At 57.4% G+C, this 17,939-nt stretch overlaps 1 protein-coding gene across 1 annotated transcript in view; it reads left to right on the top strand.

The window, feature by feature from the left end:
- The window catches only part of MYRF (myelin regulatory factor), a 79,481-nt gene extending 63,686 nt beyond the window's left edge, over positions 1 to 15,795 (top strand). The window contains 14 exon segments of the mRNA XM_064163307.1: positions 594 to 702; positions 1,567 to 1,676; positions 3,482 to 3,642; positions 4,500 to 4,572; positions 4,848 to 4,936; positions 5,708 to 5,776; positions 7,870 to 7,955; positions 8,421 to 8,582; positions 10,201 to 10,494; positions 12,175 to 12,262; positions 12,552 to 12,626; positions 12,758 to 12,860; positions 13,603 to 13,677; positions 14,483 to 15,795. Coding sequence (XP_064019377.1) covers positions 594 to 702; positions 1,567 to 1,676; positions 3,482 to 3,642; positions 4,500 to 4,572; positions 4,848 to 4,936; positions 5,708 to 5,776; positions 7,870 to 7,955; positions 8,421 to 8,582; positions 10,201 to 10,494; positions 12,175 to 12,262; positions 12,552 to 12,626; positions 12,758 to 12,860; positions 13,603 to 13,677; positions 14,483 to 14,569 — 1,581 coding nt within the window. The 3' untranslated portion in view covers positions 14,570 to 15,795.
- Positions 15,796 to 17,939: the final 2,144 nt, after the last annotated feature.

Here is a 17,939-nt window from a genome sequence, read left to right as displayed (position 1 = left end):
ACTTGACCCCAGGACTGCAGGAGTGGCCTCAGCAGTGCCCAGTCCAGGGGAACCATTCATTCCTGCTGCCCACACTCTTGCTGATCCAAGCCAGGAAGTGCCTCACAAGTCTCTGTCCCAAACAAGCCTGCCTGCCATGCCTCAGGCAGTACTCAGTCTTCCACTCTTAGCCAGAAGTAGCAGAAACAGAAGATCCAAACCTGGGGAAAGCTGAAGGCATCCCTGGGGCTTGCCAGAGCCTGGATGAGCAGCTCAGCTCTACCCTGAAGTCCTCTAAGCTGGATGTGCCCATCCAGGACAGCTGGGTACAATCATGCCTTGTCCATATGAGCCCTGCCCTGTGCCTGGTGGTGCAGCAGGACTTGATCTTCTCCTGCCTTCACAACCCAAGGAACTTCTCCAGTATCAAGGACTGGAGATGAAGCCCAGTACGAGACAAACACTGTCCCTGGGGCTGGTCTGAGCAGGGTTCAGGGCTGTACCGTGGAGGTGTAACCAGGAACCATAGCAGGTTCTGCTGCTTCAAAGTCCAAACCATGGAGGCTCAGAGCCAAGCCTTTGCTTAGCAGTTGCATGTGTCTGGTTTGTGCTAGGTGGACACCACAGAGCAGCTGAAGAGGATCTCTCGGATGAGGCTTGTGCACTACAACTACAAGCCTGAGTTTGCAGCCACGGTGGGCATTGACAACACCTCTGAGACAGGTGAGGTCCTGGCACCCACCACGGTGACACCTGCAGCTCTGGGCCTCCTGTTCTGCAGCCTCTAGCAGGATTTTGGGCGTGGGAGTGGGTGGCAGTGTCATAGAATCAAGCAGGTTGGAAGAGAGCTCCAAGCTCAGCCAGCCCAACCTAGCACCCAACCAGACCATGGCACTAAGTGCCCCAGCCAGGCTTGGCTTCAATACCTCCAGGGACAGCAGCTCCACCACCTCCCTGGGCAGCCCATTCCAATGCCAATCACTCTCTCTGACAACAACTTCCTCCTAACATCCAGCCTAGACCTGCCCTGGCACAGCTTGAGACTTTTGTGGTAGCTGTGCCCAGCTCAGGTGGGGCAGATCCTCGGGGCTGGGTTAGGAGAGAAGCTGCTCCTCACCACCTGGAGTTGAGGCATCTCGTGGAATTCATACAGTTGTGGGGTTGGTTGGGTTGGAAGAGACCTTGAACCTGAGCTCCTAACCAGAGGAGAGTCTCAGAGTCCTGGGATTTGTTTTGGTTGGATGAGAGCTTTCAGACCATGGAGTCCAACCCTTCACCCAGCACTGCCATGGCCCTCAGCACCACAGCTTCAGGGCTTTCAAACCCCTCCAGGGATGGGGACTCCACCACTGCCCTGGGCAGCCTGGGGCAGGCCTTAACAACCCTCAAGGGCAAGCAATTGTTCCTCATGTCCAAGCTAAACCTTCAGTGGTGCAGCTTGAGGCCATTTCCTTGGGAGCAGAGGCCAAGTCTCTTCTCTCCCTCGTTAGTGAGCAGGAGAGAAGGTAGCACTTCCCATAAGAGCCTCTCTGGTAAGGTTTCTCTGAGCACCAGACCACCCTGCCCCACTCTACTGTTTCCACACAGGTGTCATCGCTCAGGAGGTGAAGGAGATCCTCCCTGAAGCTGTGAAGGACAGTGGGGACCTGGTCTTTTCCAATGGGAAGACCCTTGAGAACTTCCTGGTGGTGAACAAGGTTGGTGGCAGCCAGGAGGGGACAGGGACGCTGTTAAACCTGGCTCAAGGGAGTTGTGGAGCTGGAAATGGAAGAGGGAAAACTGTGATGCCTGGGAGATGCATCTAGGCCAACCCCACCCCTATGAGTTTCAGACCTGGCTGGTCCTGCAGATGTCAGGAGCAGCCCTGGGTGGACATCAGACAGCAGCAGGGAGGCACCAGCCCCCTCAGGAAGGGCTCCCTGTTGGCAGCCTCCTGGAGGGAGGATCTTCATCATCATCTCTGCCTGCTGGCTAAGCCATGGTGGTGGTGTCCAGACAACCCAGAGCATTTGGCCCCCCAGCCTCTCCATGACCTGGGTCAAGCTGTGCTGCCCTGGGCTTTGAGGGAACAGCTTCCAGAGCCCACGTTGAGGGGACAGCCTCCCACGGCTGCCAGCTCTCTCCTGTCTCACACAGTCACAGAGTGGTTTGGGTTGGAAAAGCCCTCTGAGATCATGGAGCCTTCAACCCTTCACTCAGCCCTGCCAGGGCACCACCAAACCATGGCCCTCAGCACCACATCTCCAGGGCTTTGGAACACCTCCAGGGATGGGGACTCCACCACTGCCCTGGGCAGGCCTGGACAATCCTCCAGGGCAAGAAATTGTTCCTTATGTCCAACCTAAACCTCCCCTGGGGCAACTTGAGGCCATTTCCTCTTGTCCTGGCACTTGTTCCTTGGCAGAAGAGCCCAACCCCCACCTGGCTCCAGCCTCCTTGCAGGCAGCTGCAGAGAGCCAGAAGCTCTCCCCTCAGCCTCCTTTTCTCCAGCCTCCACACCCCAGCTGCTCCTCACCATTCCTGTTCTCCAGACCCTTCCCCATCCCTCCAGAGCAGGAATGTCCAGGACTTGGTGTCTTGTTTCTGGAAGCTTGGATCCCTGCATCCTGACCCAGCAGAGCTGTGTGTGGCTTTTTCTCTCCCACCTGCACATGGCCAAGCCCTCGCTGCCCTTTGCCTCTGCTCACATCCCTCCTCCATGGGCCACAGCTCAGCAGCAGGAGCTGCTGCACGTTGCAGAGCAGCCTGGCACTGCCAGCTGTGGGGGGGTCTGCTCCAGCTGAGCTCTCCCAGCAGACATCTGCCTGCTGCTACCAATCATCCAATGCCCAAGATCCTCTCTCAGTGTAGTGCTTTGACCAAGGGCTCCTTGTGGAAATGAGAACCTTGCATCTGTCCTCTCTGACTGAGGTGGACATTTTGGGTTGGCACCTGCAGGACACCAACAGGAGACTTCAGGGGACTCTCAGGAGCCCCATGTCTATTGTTTTGCTTGGCTTTGAGGGAGGTTCAGTTGTTCTTGCATCCTGGGGCTGTAGAGGTCTAGAGGGGCCATGTTGGATGCCTTCCTGCCCCCAGAGCTGGGTGATGTGGAGCTTCTTCCCACCCTGGGGCAGGGCATGGAAGAGCATCCAAGATCATCTGAGCATAATGCTTTGACCAAGAGCTCCTTGTGAAGATGAGAACTTTGCATCTCTCTTCTGTGACTGAGGAGGACTTTTTGGGTTAGTGCCAGCAGGACAGCTCAGGAGACCTCCAGATGCCAACAGGAGACCTCAAGATGCCAACATTCATTGTTTTGGTTGGCTTTGAGGAGGACCTCTCTCGTTCTTGCATCCTGGGGCTGTAGAGACCTAGGTGGACCACGAGGGATGATTCTCTACTCCCAGATCTGGCCATTGTGGAGCTTCTTCCCACCCTGGAGCAGGGCATGGAAGAGTAATCAGGGTGGCCCAGATCCACCTGGCAGGGCCCTCACTGCTGCTGCCCTGTTGCCTGGCAGGAGAGGATCTTCATGGAGAACGTGGGAGCTGTGAAGGAGCTCTGCAAGCTGACAGACAACCTGGAGACCCGCATCGATGAGCTGGAGAGGTGGAGCCACAAGCTGGCCAAGCTCAAGAGGCTGGACAGCATGAAGTCAACTGTCAGCTCTGGGGCCTTCAGGTGAGGGGAGGGCACAGGAGCCACCAGGGACAGTGTCCTCCTGAGCTTAGCTTGGGAGGGGAGAGGTGGGGAAGGAGCCAGTGGGGCCTCGGCAGGTGGTGTTTGGCCTGGGAGGGATCTTCAAGGAGCTGAGGTGGGTGGGAGGAGAAGGTTGGTGAGCAGATAGAAGGGGTTGGAAAAGACCTCTAAGGTCACCAAAGTCCAAGCCTCCACCCGACACCGCTGTGGCCATTGCCATCCCAGCAGCCTGCTCTTGGAGCAGCCCAAACCAGCTTGGTGTGAGGGCAGCTCCACACTTGGCTTTCCAAAGGGCAAAGAGGTTTATCCTCCTTCCAAACTCATCTTGGCCCTGGTCACCTCAGGCTGCTCTGGGGGCAGACTTCAGGCTCTTGGGTCACTGTGGCTACCTGCCCTTAGAGTCATAGAATCAGTCAGGGCTGGAAGGGACCACAAGGATCAGCCAGTTCCCACCCCCCTGCCATGGGCAGGGGCACCCTACCCTAGAGCAGGCTGCACACAGCCTCATCCAGCCTGGCCTTAAACACCTCCAGGGATGGGGCCTCAACCACCTCCCTGGGCAACCCATTCCAGCCTCTCACCACTGTCATGCTGAACAACTCCCTCCTCACCTCCAGGCTGAATCTCCCCACCTCCAGCTTTGCTCCATTCCCCCCAGACCTGTCACTAGCTGATACCCTCCTAAGCAGGAGAAGGCAGCAGGGTTTGTGGCTCTCAGGACAACAGGATTGGTTTTGGCTTGGTTGGGAATGGCTTTGGGCGTTGGGAATGGCTTTGGGCGTCGGGAATGGCTTTGGGTGTTGTCCTTGCTCAGCTTCCCTCCTGCTCTCTCCTTGCAGCCAAACAGGGAGCCAGTTCAGCCGTGCAGGAAGCGTGCCCCACAAAAAGAGGCCCCACAAAGTAGCCAGCAAGGTAAAGAAGCACCTCCAAAGGAGCAATGGTGCGTGGGAGAAGGTGACCTGTCCAAGGAAGGTCACCTCCATGGTCCCCTTGTGCTTTCTTGTGCATCTCCACTCCCATTTCCGTGATCTGTCCTTCCTTTTTGTCCATCCCTAGTGAAGATCTTTCTGCTCTGAAGGGCTTCAGAGCTTGCTTGGGATGAGCTAGGTGGGATATGTGCAGGAACCAGAGAGCAGTGGAGCCCTGAGCTGAGGAGAACCCCAACTCCTGGCTTTCTTCTCTTGCAGTCGCCGTCGGTTGTCCCGGAGCAGGCATGCATCAGCCAACGCTTCCTGCAAGGCACCATCATCGCCCTGGTCATCATCATGGCCTTCAGGTGAGACCACACAGCAGCACTGCTGCTTCTCCACGGCCTCCCTCCATCCATGGGGTGTGTGGTGAGAGGCTGTGGACCTACAGCTTCTTACAGGGGCTGAAATCCTCCAATCAGTACTGTGACATGTCACTGAGTCCCACAACCCCAGCAGAGTTTGGGGCTGGAAGGGAGCTCTGGAGGTCAGCCAGTCCAAGCCCCCTGCCAAAGCAGGGCACCCACAGCAGCTTGCCCACGAGCACACAGGGGGAGTTGGATGCTCTCCACACAAGGAGACTCCACAACCTCTCTGGGCAGCCTGCTCCAGCCCTCCAGCACCCTCACACCAAACAAGCTTCTCCTCAGCCTCACATGCAACCTCCTGCACTCCACTTTGTGCCCTCTGCCTCTTGACCCAGCCCTGGACACCACTCACAAGAGCCTGGCCCCAGCCTCTTGCCCCCCACAGCTCCTTTAGGTGTTGCTGAGCACTGAGCAGATGCCCTCTGGGGCTGCTCTCCTGCAGGCTCCACAGCCCCAGGGCTCTCAGCCTTTGCTCCTCACAGAGCTGCTCCAGGCCCCTCAGCACCTTCAGAGCCTGCCCTGGACTCTCTCCAGCAGTTCCCAGTCTGTGCTGAGCTGGGGAGCCCAGAACTGGATGCAGGACTCCCATCTGTGGCCTGGCTGGAGCAGAGTAGGGGGTAAAGAGACCCTCCTTTGCCCTGCTGCCCACACTCTTCTCCATGCCCCTCTGTGTGCCCCTTGCCCATGCTCAGCCTGTGTCTCTCTCGGCAGTGTGGTGTCCATGTCCACTCTCTACGTGCTGAGCTTGCGCAGTGAGGAGGACCTGGTGGATATTGATGGGTGAGTACCTCTGGGCTCTGTGGGAGGGATGTGGTGGCCTGGGGAGTCTGGAGCTCAAAAAGCAGCTGCTGTGAGGTTACTGACCACAGGAACGCTGCAAACCCAACTCGTCCATGTGGCCAGCCCTGATGTCAGGTAGATTATCTGGAGCAAGGAGTGAGGAGCAGAGAAGATAGAGGAAATGAGATGATGCTTGGCTGCTTTGAATGATCTTTGGGTGCCTCTTCAGCTGGACTAAGCCAGCAGCATCCCACTGGTTGCAGTGGGACTGGACCAGCCTGGGCTAGGCGAGAGTTGTGCTCTGCAGGCAGGGCCCTCAGTGTGCAGAGAGCAGTGAGGGGCTGGTCCTAGCCTGGGCAGCATGCACATGGGGCAGCTGGTTCTGCCCCTCCTCACTCCTCCAGCAGCTCATGTCACCAGATAATGAGTCTCTCTTTCTCTTCCTCCTTCCCTGTCCTATTTCTCTCCATCCTGCTCTGGTGCCACCGCTCATCTGACCCATTCTTCTTCCCACTTGGTCTTTCACTTCCCTGTTCTCATCTTTCCATATCCATTATCTTCCATATCCTCCTTCATTCCCCTCCCCTGCCACATCTTCCTCATCTTCTCCCATCTCACTTCCCCTTCCCCTCTTCCTTCACCACCCTGCAGCTCCTTTGCTGTGCCCACTGCCTGTCTCCTGGCCCTTTTCCGGCACAGGGGTCCTGGGGTGCCGGTCGCTCTGTGTCCACGGTACGTGACCTTTCCTTGTCCTCTTGTTTGATTGCTGCAGCTTCTCTCCATTCCTCTTCTTTCTTCCATCTGCACCCCAGAAGACCAAGAATCTGCAGCAAAGGGATGTGGATGTCACTCAGCAGGTGGGATCCAGGAGGAAGGGTTATAGACCCTATCGATAAGGAGTTAGGAGGTTGAGGAGCTGCTGAACAGAAGGATAGAGAAAGGAATTGCATGCTAGAGGTGGAGCAGGAGGAGGCACTTGGAAAGGAGTGGAGCAATGAATCCCAGTGTGGGGAGGTTGGAAGGGAGCTCTGGAGATCAGCCCAAAGCAGGGCACTCACAGCAGCTTGCCCAGCAGCACAATGCCCAGGGGCACTTGCAAGCTCTCCACACAAGCAGACTCCACAGCCTCTCTGGGCAGCCTGCTTCAGCCCTCCAGCACCCTCACACCAAACAAGCTTCTCCTCAGCCTCACATGCAACCTCCTGCACGCCACTTTGTGCCCTCTGCCCCTTGGCCTGGCCCTGGGCACCACTGATGAGAGCCTGGCCCCAGCCTCTTGCCCCCCACAGCTCCTTTAGCTGTTGCTGAGCACTGAGCAGATGCCCTCTGGGGCTGCTCTCCTGCAGGCTCCACAGCCCCAGGGCTCTCAGCCTTTGCTCCTCACAGAGCTGCTCCAGGCCCCTCAGCACCTTCAGAGCCTGCCCTGGGCTCTCTCCAGCAGTTCCCAGTCTGTGCTGAACTGGGAAGCCCAGAACTGGACCCAAAACTCCAGCTGTGGCCTGAGCAGCAATTCCTCCTGTGTCCTATCTGCCTTACTCTCAGGAGATGCTTGTGGTGTCCTAAGCTTAGGTCTTGGTAGCTTCAGTGAGGCAGCTGGGGTGGATCTGGGTTGGACCTTGTGTGTCTGTGGAAAGCAAGGTGAGGAACAGTGTCTCTGAGATAAGGAGCACCTTAAGGCATGATGAGTACTTGGAGCCTGTTATGGCTTAGCATCTTAAGGCCAGAGCACAGAAATCCACCCTGGAGATCACTGTTGGAAGTCCATCCCAAGTACGCCCTGTGAGCATCAAAGGAGCATTGCTGATGTCCTCTGGAGCAGCTGGGACTCATCCCTGCCAGATGTGGGACTGTCACACCATCTGCTGTGCCATTCCTCCTGCTGTCTTCACAGCCTGAACATCCCTCTCCTGACTTCCCTGTCCGAGACCGTTCCAGGCTTTGCTCCTCCTCACCCTCATCCTCCCAAACCTCCGCTCCTGCCCCATACACTTGCTCCCATCAAGCCCACTCACTGCCGCAGCCACCTCCCCACGTGTTAGTGGCACCATTGTCCCCCAGGACAGAGGTTGTCACCATTTTCTCCTGCTTTTCAGGTCAAGCCAGAACCTGGATAAAACCCAGCTGGTGCGCTCCACCGCCGCGTCCGACGGTGCCAGCAGCAGGACCCCGCTGCACCCTGGTAGGTGTGGCAGAGGACCTGGCAGATGCACCCCCTGATGGGGTGTTGGGAGGGAAGGCTGCTGAATGTGGCTGCTCCTCCAGAGAGCTGTTTGGGTTGGCAAAGCCCTCTAAGATCATCCAGTCCAACCATCAGCCCAGCAGCACCGTGGCCACTAAAGCTTGCTCCCAGGTGCCGTACCTACATGTTTCTTGAACACCTCCATGGGTGGTGATTCCACCACCACCACCACCACCCTGGGCAGCCTGTTGCAACACCTGACCATGCCCAGGGGCTTGCTGGTGTTGTCTTCATCCTGAGACACCCTGGGGGGCTGGTTTTGTGGGCTTGGCAGTGTTGGGTTGGTGGATGGGATGATCTGAGAGAGGTCTTTTCCAAGCTGAATGCTGCTGAGGGTGGTGCTCCTCTGGGGTGCCTGCCTCTCCCCTTGGCTTACTCCACATCTCCCTGCTGTTTATCCTGCAGCCACAGAAGATACTCATGGTGTAGTCTTCAGCTCACCTGGTCACAGCCTTCTAGCCTGCTTCAGCCCACCGTGTTTCTCCACCTGCTGCTCTGCTGCTCCCACCAATGCCTCCTCCCTTGCCCTCGCTGACACCAGCCCCACTCGTGCCGCTAACCGGACAGGTACGGACCAGCCCAAGCACCCAGGAGGTGCTGGCAGCACACCAAAGCCTATCTCACTGCTGTATCACCTCACAGCCCCAGCCTCACTTCATCTCTACCTCCAAAGTGTGTCTGGTTACCTCCATACCTACTGCCAGGGTTGAGAGCTCTGCCAGCAGACGACTTCAGGGCCAACCAGGTCTTCGCTGCCCTTGTGGCACGGTTCAGACGTCCCTGAGCAGTGTTCTTCAGTATCAGTGACATGAGCAGTGGCCTCAGTGAGGCACCAAGCTGAGTGGTGAGGTTGAGGAATGTGATCCATCCAGAGGGACCTGGAGAAGTGGGACTGTGTGAACCTTGTGAGGTTCAACAAATCCAAGTTCAAGATTATTGATGTGGGATGGAGCAATCTTCGGTATTGGTCCAGGCAAAGGGCTGGAGAGCAGCCCTGTGGAGAGGGACCTGGAGGTGCTGGGGGGTGAAAAGCTGGAGATGAGCTGGCTCAGAAGCCAACCATGGTGTGGGCTGATCCCCAGCAGTGTGGGCAGCAGGGGCAAGGAGGGGATTCTGCCCCTCTGCTGAGCCCAACCTGCAGTGCTGGGGCCAGCTCTGGAGTCTCAGCACAGCAGAGACAGGGACCTGTTGGAGCAGGGCCAGAGGAGGCCACAGCAGTGCTGGCAGGGCTGGCAGCCCTCTGCTGTGAGGCCAGGCTGAGGAAGTTTGGATTGTTCAACCCAGGTTGAAGAAGAGAAGGCTCCAGGGAGACCTTCTGGTGGCCTTTCAGTGCTTAAAGGGGCTGAGGGACAGACTTTTGGCCTGTTGTGAGGCCAAGGGGTGATGGTTTGGAGCTAGCAGAGGGAGATACAGACTGGAGGGGAGGAAGAAAATCTTGACTTTAGGGTGGTGAGAGCCTGTTCCTGGTTGCCCAGAGAGGTAGGAGCTGCCCCATGCCTGGCTCCACTGCAGGTCAGGTTGGTTGGGGCTCTGAGCAGCCTGCTCCAGCTGGAGCTGTCCCTGCTGACTGCAGGGGGTTGGACAGAGTGGGCTTCAAAGGTCCCTTCAACCCAAAGCAGTCTGGGGTTTATGATCAGGAGTAGGTAGGGGCTGGGGAAGGACTTTGGAGCTGTCTGCTTTGCCACCACTACCTCCTGAGGGGTCACACTGGGCTGGCCCCAGCAGCTCTACCTCACAGTCTGACCTCCTTCCTCTGTTTGCTTTGAGCAGGGTTCTGACCAGCCAGGAGCTGCTGCCTCTTGGCTGCCCAAGCAGGGCTTCTGCAAGGTCATTTGCTCCATCGTCATCATCATCATCACTACTGTACCTCAGGCAGTCACTGCAGAGCTGTAACACCCCTGGAGCCATGTCTTAAGCTTCCCTTGGACACCATGCCCTACCTGAGCATGGACCTGTGTTCCCACTTTGTCCCCACAGCCTTCTCCAGCTTCCCATTCCTGCCCAGACCCCACCAGTCCCTTCAGGCACAGGGACTGGGAAGCCTCAGAGGCAGTAGCATGGAAGGTGACGTGGAGGGGACGAGAGGAACCCAGAGCTGGGAGCTCTTCCCTCCGGAGGTCAGGAGGTTCTGCCAACCTCTCCTCACCTCTCAGCCCAACCCTTCTTCTCCTTTTTCCTTCCCCAGACCAAGGTCACACCTCGCTGCTACCGGTGACAAACATCAAAGGCAAATCCAGGGGCCTCACCGGCAAAGCCAGCTCCTACCCCAAGTGGCCAAAGACTCCTGACAGGTCTCAGAGCTTCGGCAGCCCCAATGCCAGCCCCTCTTCCCCCTTCACCCACCTCCAGGCCAAAGCCAAGTACATCTCCAACCTGTCGCTCTCCCGCAGCAGCTCCCCGCTGGGGCTGAGCCGGCAGCAGCGCAGCCTCGGGCAGGCGGCGAGCGAGCGGCCCCGGCAGGACCGACCTGCCCCCGACGGTAGGTGCACAGCTCCTGCTCCTGCCTCCCCGCAGCGCCGCTCCTGGCCGCTCTCCTGGGCTGGCCTCCCCCGCCTGGCTCTCAGCTGGCCTCTCGAAGCTCTCGCTGTGTCCTCACCCTCCCGTTTGCACCGACAGATTCAACCGCCGCCCCCCTAGCCTTGCATCTTTCATCCCTCCACCCCTCTAGCCTTGCATCTTTCATCCCTCCACCCCTCTAGCCTTGCATCTTTCATCCCTCCACCCCTCCATCCTTCTGTCCTTTCATCTTTCCATCCCTCCACCCCTCTAGCCTTGCATCTTTCCATCCCTCCACCCCTCCATCCCTCTATCCTTTCATCTTTCCATCCCTCCACTCCTCCATCCCTCTGTCCTTTCATCTTTCCATCCCTCCACCCCTCTAGCCTTGCATCTTTCATCCCTCCACCCCTCCATCCCTCTATCCTTTCATCTTTCCATCCCTCCACCCCTCCATCCCTCTATCCTTTCATCTTTCCATTCCTCCACACCTCCATCCCTCTGTCCTTTCATCTGTCATCCCTCCATTCCTTCACCCCCCATCCCTCTATCCTTTCATCTTTCCATCCCTCCATGCCTCCACCCCTCCATCCCTCTATCCTTTCATCTTTCCATCCCTCCACCCCTCCATCCCTCTATCCTTTCATCTTTCCCTCCCCTACTCTTTCCATCCCCCTCTTTTTCCATCCCCTTCTCTTTCCATTCCCCTCTCTTTTCAGTCTTCCCATCCCCCTCTCTTTCCATCCCTCTATCTCTCCACCCCTCCACCCTCCATCCCAAGCTCCATCTGGCCACGCTGGCCAGCTCCTGGTTCCCCTTTCAAGGGTGCCATGGATTCATAGGATGGGTTGGGATCTCTGTTCTGATCCCATCTCAGCTTCCTCAGTCCTTTCTAAATCAGAGCTAGAGGAAGAAGTTCCCAGCCTCAGTCGTGCTGGCAGCAGAGAGGAAGGAGAGTTGACGACCACCCTATGGCATAGTCTGGGGCACCTCTTCTTCTGGTTCTCCAGGCCTGGCTGGCACAGTCTCAGAATCATGGAATCATGGAATTGTTGAGGTTGGAAAAGACCTTTAAGGTCATCAAATCCAACCCTTCACCCAGCACTGCCAGGGCACCACCAAACCATGGCCCTTGGCACCACAGCTCCACAGCTTTCAGACCCCTCCAGGGATGGGGACTCCACCACTCCCTGGGCAGCCTGGTACAGGCCTGGACAAACCCTCCAGAGCAACAAATTGTTCCTTATGTCCAGCCTAAACCTCCCCTGGGGCAGCTTGAGGCCATTTCCTCTTGTCCTGGCACTTGTTCATTGGCAGCAGAGTCCAACCCCCCACCTGGCTCCAGCCTCCTTGCAGGCAGCTGCAGAGAGCCAGAAGCTCTCCCCTCAGCCTCCTTTCCTCCAGCCTCCACACCCCCAGCTCCCTCAGCTGCTCCTCACCACTCCTGTTCTCCAGACCCTTCCCCAGCTTTGTTGTCCTTCTCTGGCCCTTCTTCTGCCCCTCAGTGTCCTTCCTGAAGTGAAGAACTCGTTGTCTGCAGCAGCCTGTCCCTCTCTCTGATGACAGGGTGATGAAGAACGTTGGTCTCACTGCCAGGGGGTCCCCTCTAGCTCTTTCCAGCTGCCAGCCCTGTCCTCTTCTTAACCTCTTCTCCCACCTGCAGGGCCAAGCCCAGTGCTGCACTCCATCCGGATCGTGGAGATCAACATGGCCATCCAGGCCCAGTACTGTGCAGCTCCAGATGCCTGCAGGTGAGCAAGGAAGGGCCAGCTGGCAGCACTCTGGGGGAAGCAACACCCTGGAAGCTCCAGGAGAAGCAGCTCCTGGAGCCTTGGGCCACTTTCTGCCACCACCCCAAGGCAGCTGCTGCTGCTCCATGTGCAGGAGGAGCTGGAAGGTGGCGTTTGGTGATGAGCTCCTCCTTGAGGACTAGCCTGGGAAGTCCTCCTCGTTGAGAGAGCCTTTGGGTCCTGTCCTGGTCACCTCACAGCCACCTGCAATGCTGGGACCAGGTCTGATGTTCTCCTTTGTTGTCCCTAGGACTGGAAACTTCACCTACCGCATCCCTGTCAACCAGCTCACAGCAGTGAACACCAACCTGACCCTGGAGATGAAGTGAGTGGAGCAGGGCTCATCTCTGGTGCTTTGGTGGCCCTGAAGTCAGCTGGATCCTGTGCCACGTGGCCTGAGGTGGGGAATTGGTGGCTGCTCCTTTCCTGTGGTCTCACCATGTCTTGTCTCCTCAGCTCCTCCTCAGCCGTGTCCATCTCCCTTTGTGGCCTTGCCTCCAGTGCCCCCTGCCAGGATGCTGTGAAGATGAACAGCTCCACCAATGCCACAGACACACAGGTGAGGAGGAGGAGGAGGAGGAGGGGACACCTCACAAAACCCACGTGTGCTGTGGTGTGCAGTGTCCTGGTGAGGCCACATCTGGAATGTTGTGTCACTTGTTCTGGGCCACTCACTCCAAGAAGGACCTCAGGGAAGTGCCTGAAAGAGTCCAGTACAAAGATGCTGAAGGGAGTGGGATGTTTGGACTGGATGATCTTGGAGGTCTCTTCCAAGCTGCTTGATTCTGTGATGTCCCTTATGAGGAGAGGCTGAGGGAGCTGAGGCTCTGCAGCTCAGGAGGAGCCTGAGGGGTGACCTCATTCGTGTTGATAAAGATGTGCAGGGTGAGTGCCAGGAGGCTGGAGCCAGGCTCTGCTGGGTGGTGCCCAGTGCCAGGACAAGGGGCAATGGGTGGCAGCTGAGGCAGAGGAAGTTCCATCTGAACATGAGGAGGAATTTTTATCCCTGTGAAGGTGACAGAAGCCTGGAGCAGGCTGCCCAGGGGGGCTGTGGAGTCTCTCCCTCTCTGGAGGCATTCAAAACCCACCTGGACGTGTTCCTGTGTGACCTGCTGTGGGTGACCCTGCTCTGGCAGGGGGAGGGCTGGCCTGGATGAGCTTTCCCTGTCCCTTCCAGCCCCTGACCTTCTGTGGTTCTGTGATCAATCCCTCCAGAGGGCTCTGCAGCAGCCTGGCCAGGGAGAGCATCCCTGTGGTGCTCAGCCCTGGTCTCACCCCAGCTGTTGTGGTTTCTTGCCCAGGAGACAACACACCGTTGGCCCCTCGTGATGATGTCCTTCCAGGAGTTCACCTACCACTTCCGAGTGGCACAGCCAGTGAGTCCCAGCGCTGCTTTGCCTTCCCTCCTGTCCCTCTTGTCCTCTTGCTGAGCAGAAGGGAGAGCAGGAGGACCGTGGTGGGGTTAGCTGCACCAAGAGCCTTCCACAGCCCTCTCCAGCGTGGTTGGTGCCTTCTGCAGTTACAGGAGCAGGGCAGGGACTGTTGCCCTGTCCCACTGAAGCTACAGCTGGAATCTCGGGTTCAGTTTTGGGCCATTCAGTCCAGGAAGGATTTGAGGGGCTGGAGTGGGTCCAGAGAAGGGTAACAAAGGTAGAGCACAAGGAGAAGGGTCTGGAGAATTTCTGAGGGACCCGAGGTTGTTCAGCCTGGAGGAAAGGAGGCTGAGGGGAGAGCTTGTGACTCGCTGCAGCTGCCTGCAAGGAGGCTGGAGCCAGGTGGGGGTTGGGCTCTGCTGCCAAGGAACAAGTGCCAGGACGAGAGGAAATGGCCTCAAGTTGCCCCGGGGCAGGTTTAGGTTGGATATGAGAAAATATTTCTTGCCCTTTGAGGGTTGTCAAGACCCATCCCAGGCTGCCCAGGGCAGTGGTGGAGTCTGAGGACCACCTCCTCATCCCTGGAGGGCTTTCCAAGCCACGGTAGATGTGGTGCTGAGGGCCATGGTTTGGTGGTGCCCTGGCAGTGCTGGGTGAAGGGTTGGACCCCACGACCTTAAAGCTCTCTGGCAACCAGACCCATTCTGTGATTGCATGGTTTGTCAGCTCGTTGAGGCAGAGCTCCCCCCCACCCTTGGAGGACATCTCCCACCCCTCTCTGTAAGCTTCTTCTCTCCCTCTCCCCCAGGGCCAAGCCAACTGCAGCAGCAGTGCCCAGCAGCTGGGACACCTTTTCACTGACTATTATTTCCAGTTCTTCTGGCTCTGTGAGTGAGTCCTGGCAGCACCAGTGCCCTCTGGTTGGAGAGAAGAGTGGGACTGGTGACACTGGGGAGACTCCTGTACCATCCCTCCTCCACTAGCCCCCCACCCCAGCCCCACCTCATCCCCATCTCCTACGTGGAGCTGGTTTGGTCGTGGCTGGTGGTGCAGACCCTGAAGAAGAAAAGCACCTGCAGAAGACAGAGACCTAAGCCACAGGAGCACAACCAGCTCTGTGAGGATCTCCTGGGCTCACCTTGAACCATCTTCCACCACCCCTCCCCAGCATCTCTCTCCATCCTTTGTGGGGGACTTTGGTGTCCTCCATCGTTTGTCCTTCCTCTTACACCACTGGATTCAGAAGCCTTACTACTGGACTGCACGTGGACAGCTCTCCCACATCCCATATGGGAGCTCCATCCCATACTGGCTTGGTGGTCCCAGCTGGGACCTTATCAGTCCTTCACAACACTGGAATTGCTCAACACTGGAGCCCTTTCCAAGAGCAAAACGCTGGACTTTGGCCTGGAAAGGAAGGCTGTGCCTGGACATACTGGAAGTCCTACACTGGAGTTGCTGTTCCTTCTAGTTGACCCCACAGCCCCACTCCATAGAACCCACACCCCCCCCTCCTTGGAGACCCCCCCCCAGGACCCACAAACGAGTTGTCCTCTGTGGACAGCAAGAGAAGGTGCAGCTTCACCACCGGCCCCACCTGTCCCCCTCCTCGCTGGACTCTTCGCCCTCTCCAGGTCTGGACCAAGGGCTGATGGATGGATGGATGGATGGATGGACACAAGCAGCCCACCAGAGATGCTTGCTGAGGCTGTGCCCAGGCCAGGCTCTGCGTGGGGACACTTGCCACCATCCCATGGCAGAAGAATGCCCCCCATGCCACCTCTCTTGAGGGCAGTGGGACCCCCTGTTCTTCTCCCCCCGGCAGCGGCGTGCAGCGCTGCCACCTCCGCCTAGAGCAGCCCCTGGCAGAGCCTGCTGTGCCCTGCAGAGCAAGGCCAGCTGGATGGGGACACGAGGCCTGGCTTCAGCATGCCCCACAGATCCCTGGCAAGCTCTGAAGAGCCTGATCTTGTCCCTCAAAGGGTGTGGGGCTGGGGGCAGGAGGGGGTCAGCAGCAGCTGGGAGGCCCTCAGAAGGCAGTTCCATGGAGTGTCTTGGGGGTGGTTTGCTGTTACAAGTTCTTAACTTGCTAAACTACTGAATTATTCCTTCTCTCTTTTATTTTTTTTCTTCTTTTTTTGGTTGTTGTTTGGTTTGTTTTTAAGCTGTCCCAAAACTGGGTCTTTTCATCCTGTCCCTGGTGTCTCATGTAGGAAACCAAAGTTGGAGGAGGGATGGGGAGGGTCACCACTCAGCTCCACGTTAAAGCTTGGCTGCTGCCAAGGTGATGGGACACATCAGAGCAGCAGCTCAGCACCTCGTGGCCTCCTCCCTGTCCTGCTCCAGCACCTTCTTGCTAAAGGAGAAGACATGACCTGGAGGCCAAGTCACCTCTGGGGGTCTTTTGTTACCTTTGAGGTGGGTGCTGAGATGGAAACAGCACCCAGCAGCCCTGGACCACTGCTCCAAAGATGGCTTTAGGGAAGAGGATGCCTGAACCATTGCAGTCCCAGCACTGGATGCAGACAGCTGCAACTCCAAAGATGGCTTTAGGGAAGAGGATGCCTGAACCATTGCAGTCCCAGCACTGGATGCAGACAGCTGCAACTCAGCTGCTCTGTTTCAGGCTCTGGCTGCTGTGTTTTGTTGCTTGCAGTGGAGGTAGTAGCACCAAGCCCACCCTTGGCCAGCTGCAGGTTGTGCTGGCACCAGAACCGAGGGGTGTGCAAAGAGCCTGTTTTATTTGCCTTATAGCCAGATGGAGAGGTGGTTCCTGTGGAGGTCCTGTGGGACCCTTCACCACCTTCTCTCTCTCTCTCTCTCTCTCTCTTGTCCAAGGAGCAGTTTGGTCTCCTGCCACCCATCCCAAAGCTTGTCCCAGCAAAGCAGCCACAGCACTGTGATTCCTGGAGGTGTCCCCCCCGAGCTGGCACCTTGCCCACCAAAGGTACTTCATTTGCAGGGTGGTTTCAAGGGCAGCCAGCTCTCCCCAGGAGTGTGCTGGAGCTGGGGCAAGCAGGAGGCAGAAGGTGAGCAGGGAGTGCAGAAGGGACTACCTTAAAAGGAACCCAGAGGTGCCAAGGCTTTGGGAGTACCAAGCAGGAGCAGGGCAGCTCCAGGCTCAGCAGGAGTCTCTGCTGCTCCCCATGATGGGGAAGGAAACCCTTGGATGTAGCTCTGGGGAGGTTGCTGCCTGTTCTTCCTTCTGCCTGCCCCAAGCTCCCCTGCTTGGCCTTTGACTTGGAAGTTACTTTGTTGGCAGCTTCTGTTCTCCACTTGGCAATCAGTGGCCCAGACTGGTGTGCCCTAGTCGAGGTGAGTGATGCCACCAGCTCTTTCCTGTCTGCTCAGCTGAGGTGTAGCCTTCTCAGCCCTGCCTGCTGCTTTCCCTTCTATTGCCCAGCTGGGCTAAATGTCCACACAGACCCTAAAGAGATACCAGAGGTGGTAGTGTGAGGACCAGAGCTGACACCACTGCCTGCAATCACCACCAGCAACCTTCCCTCCCTCCCCTCAAGCCTCACTGGTTGTCCTGAGTGGTGATCAGCTGAGACCCAAGAATCCATCCTGGAGGGGAGGAATCAATCAATCACCAGAAAACATGGGAGCAGTGGTGGCCCAGGAGGAGCTGGAGTCTCTCAGGTGACCCCTCCCATGCTCAGCCATGGGGTTTGTAGGAGGACTCTGGGCAAACCAAGTGCCTAAGGGCTGCAGGAACATCTCTAGTGCCTTTATTCCACCCCCCCAGCAGGGGATGGTGGTGTTCCCACCCATGAATTAAAATGTGCCTCATAAACTGGTGGCCAGGTAGCTGCAGAGCTGAGGGGAGGCAACACCTCAGGTGCAAAGATCCTATCCATGTATTGTTGGTGTCGAGAAGGCTTCAGGATGGACTTCTTGGGGGGGGTCTTAAATCACAAATATCATCAAGTATAGCACAAAGCATGGAATTAGAGAAGGCATTGGGCTGGAATGGACCTTTCAAGCTCATCTAGTCCAACCCAGCCCTGCAGAAAGCAGAGACATCCCCAACTAGATCAGGTTGCACAGGGTCCCATTGACTGGGATGAGAGGAAGTGGCCTCAAGTTGCCCTAAGGGAGGTTTAGGTTGGACATGAAGAACAATTTCTTCTCCAAAAGGTCTTGTCAAGGCCTGTCCCAGGCTGCCCAAGGCAGTCAGTGGTGGAGTTCCCATCCCTGGAGGGGTGTCCAAGCCATGGAGCTGTGGTGCTGTGGGATATGGTTTAGTGGTGCCCTGGCAGTGC

Source organism: Pogoniulus pusillus, chromosome 24 (genome assembly GCF_015220805.1).
Source record: "Pogoniulus pusillus isolate bPogPus1 chromosome 24, bPogPus1.pri, whole genome shotgun sequence".
In the NCBI taxonomy this organism is placed as follows: Eukaryota; Metazoa; Chordata; class Aves; order Piciformes; family Lybiidae; genus Pogoniulus; species Pogoniulus pusillus.
Note: the sequence above shows the minus strand (reverse complement) of the source record. Positions and strands in the feature narration are given on the sequence as shown.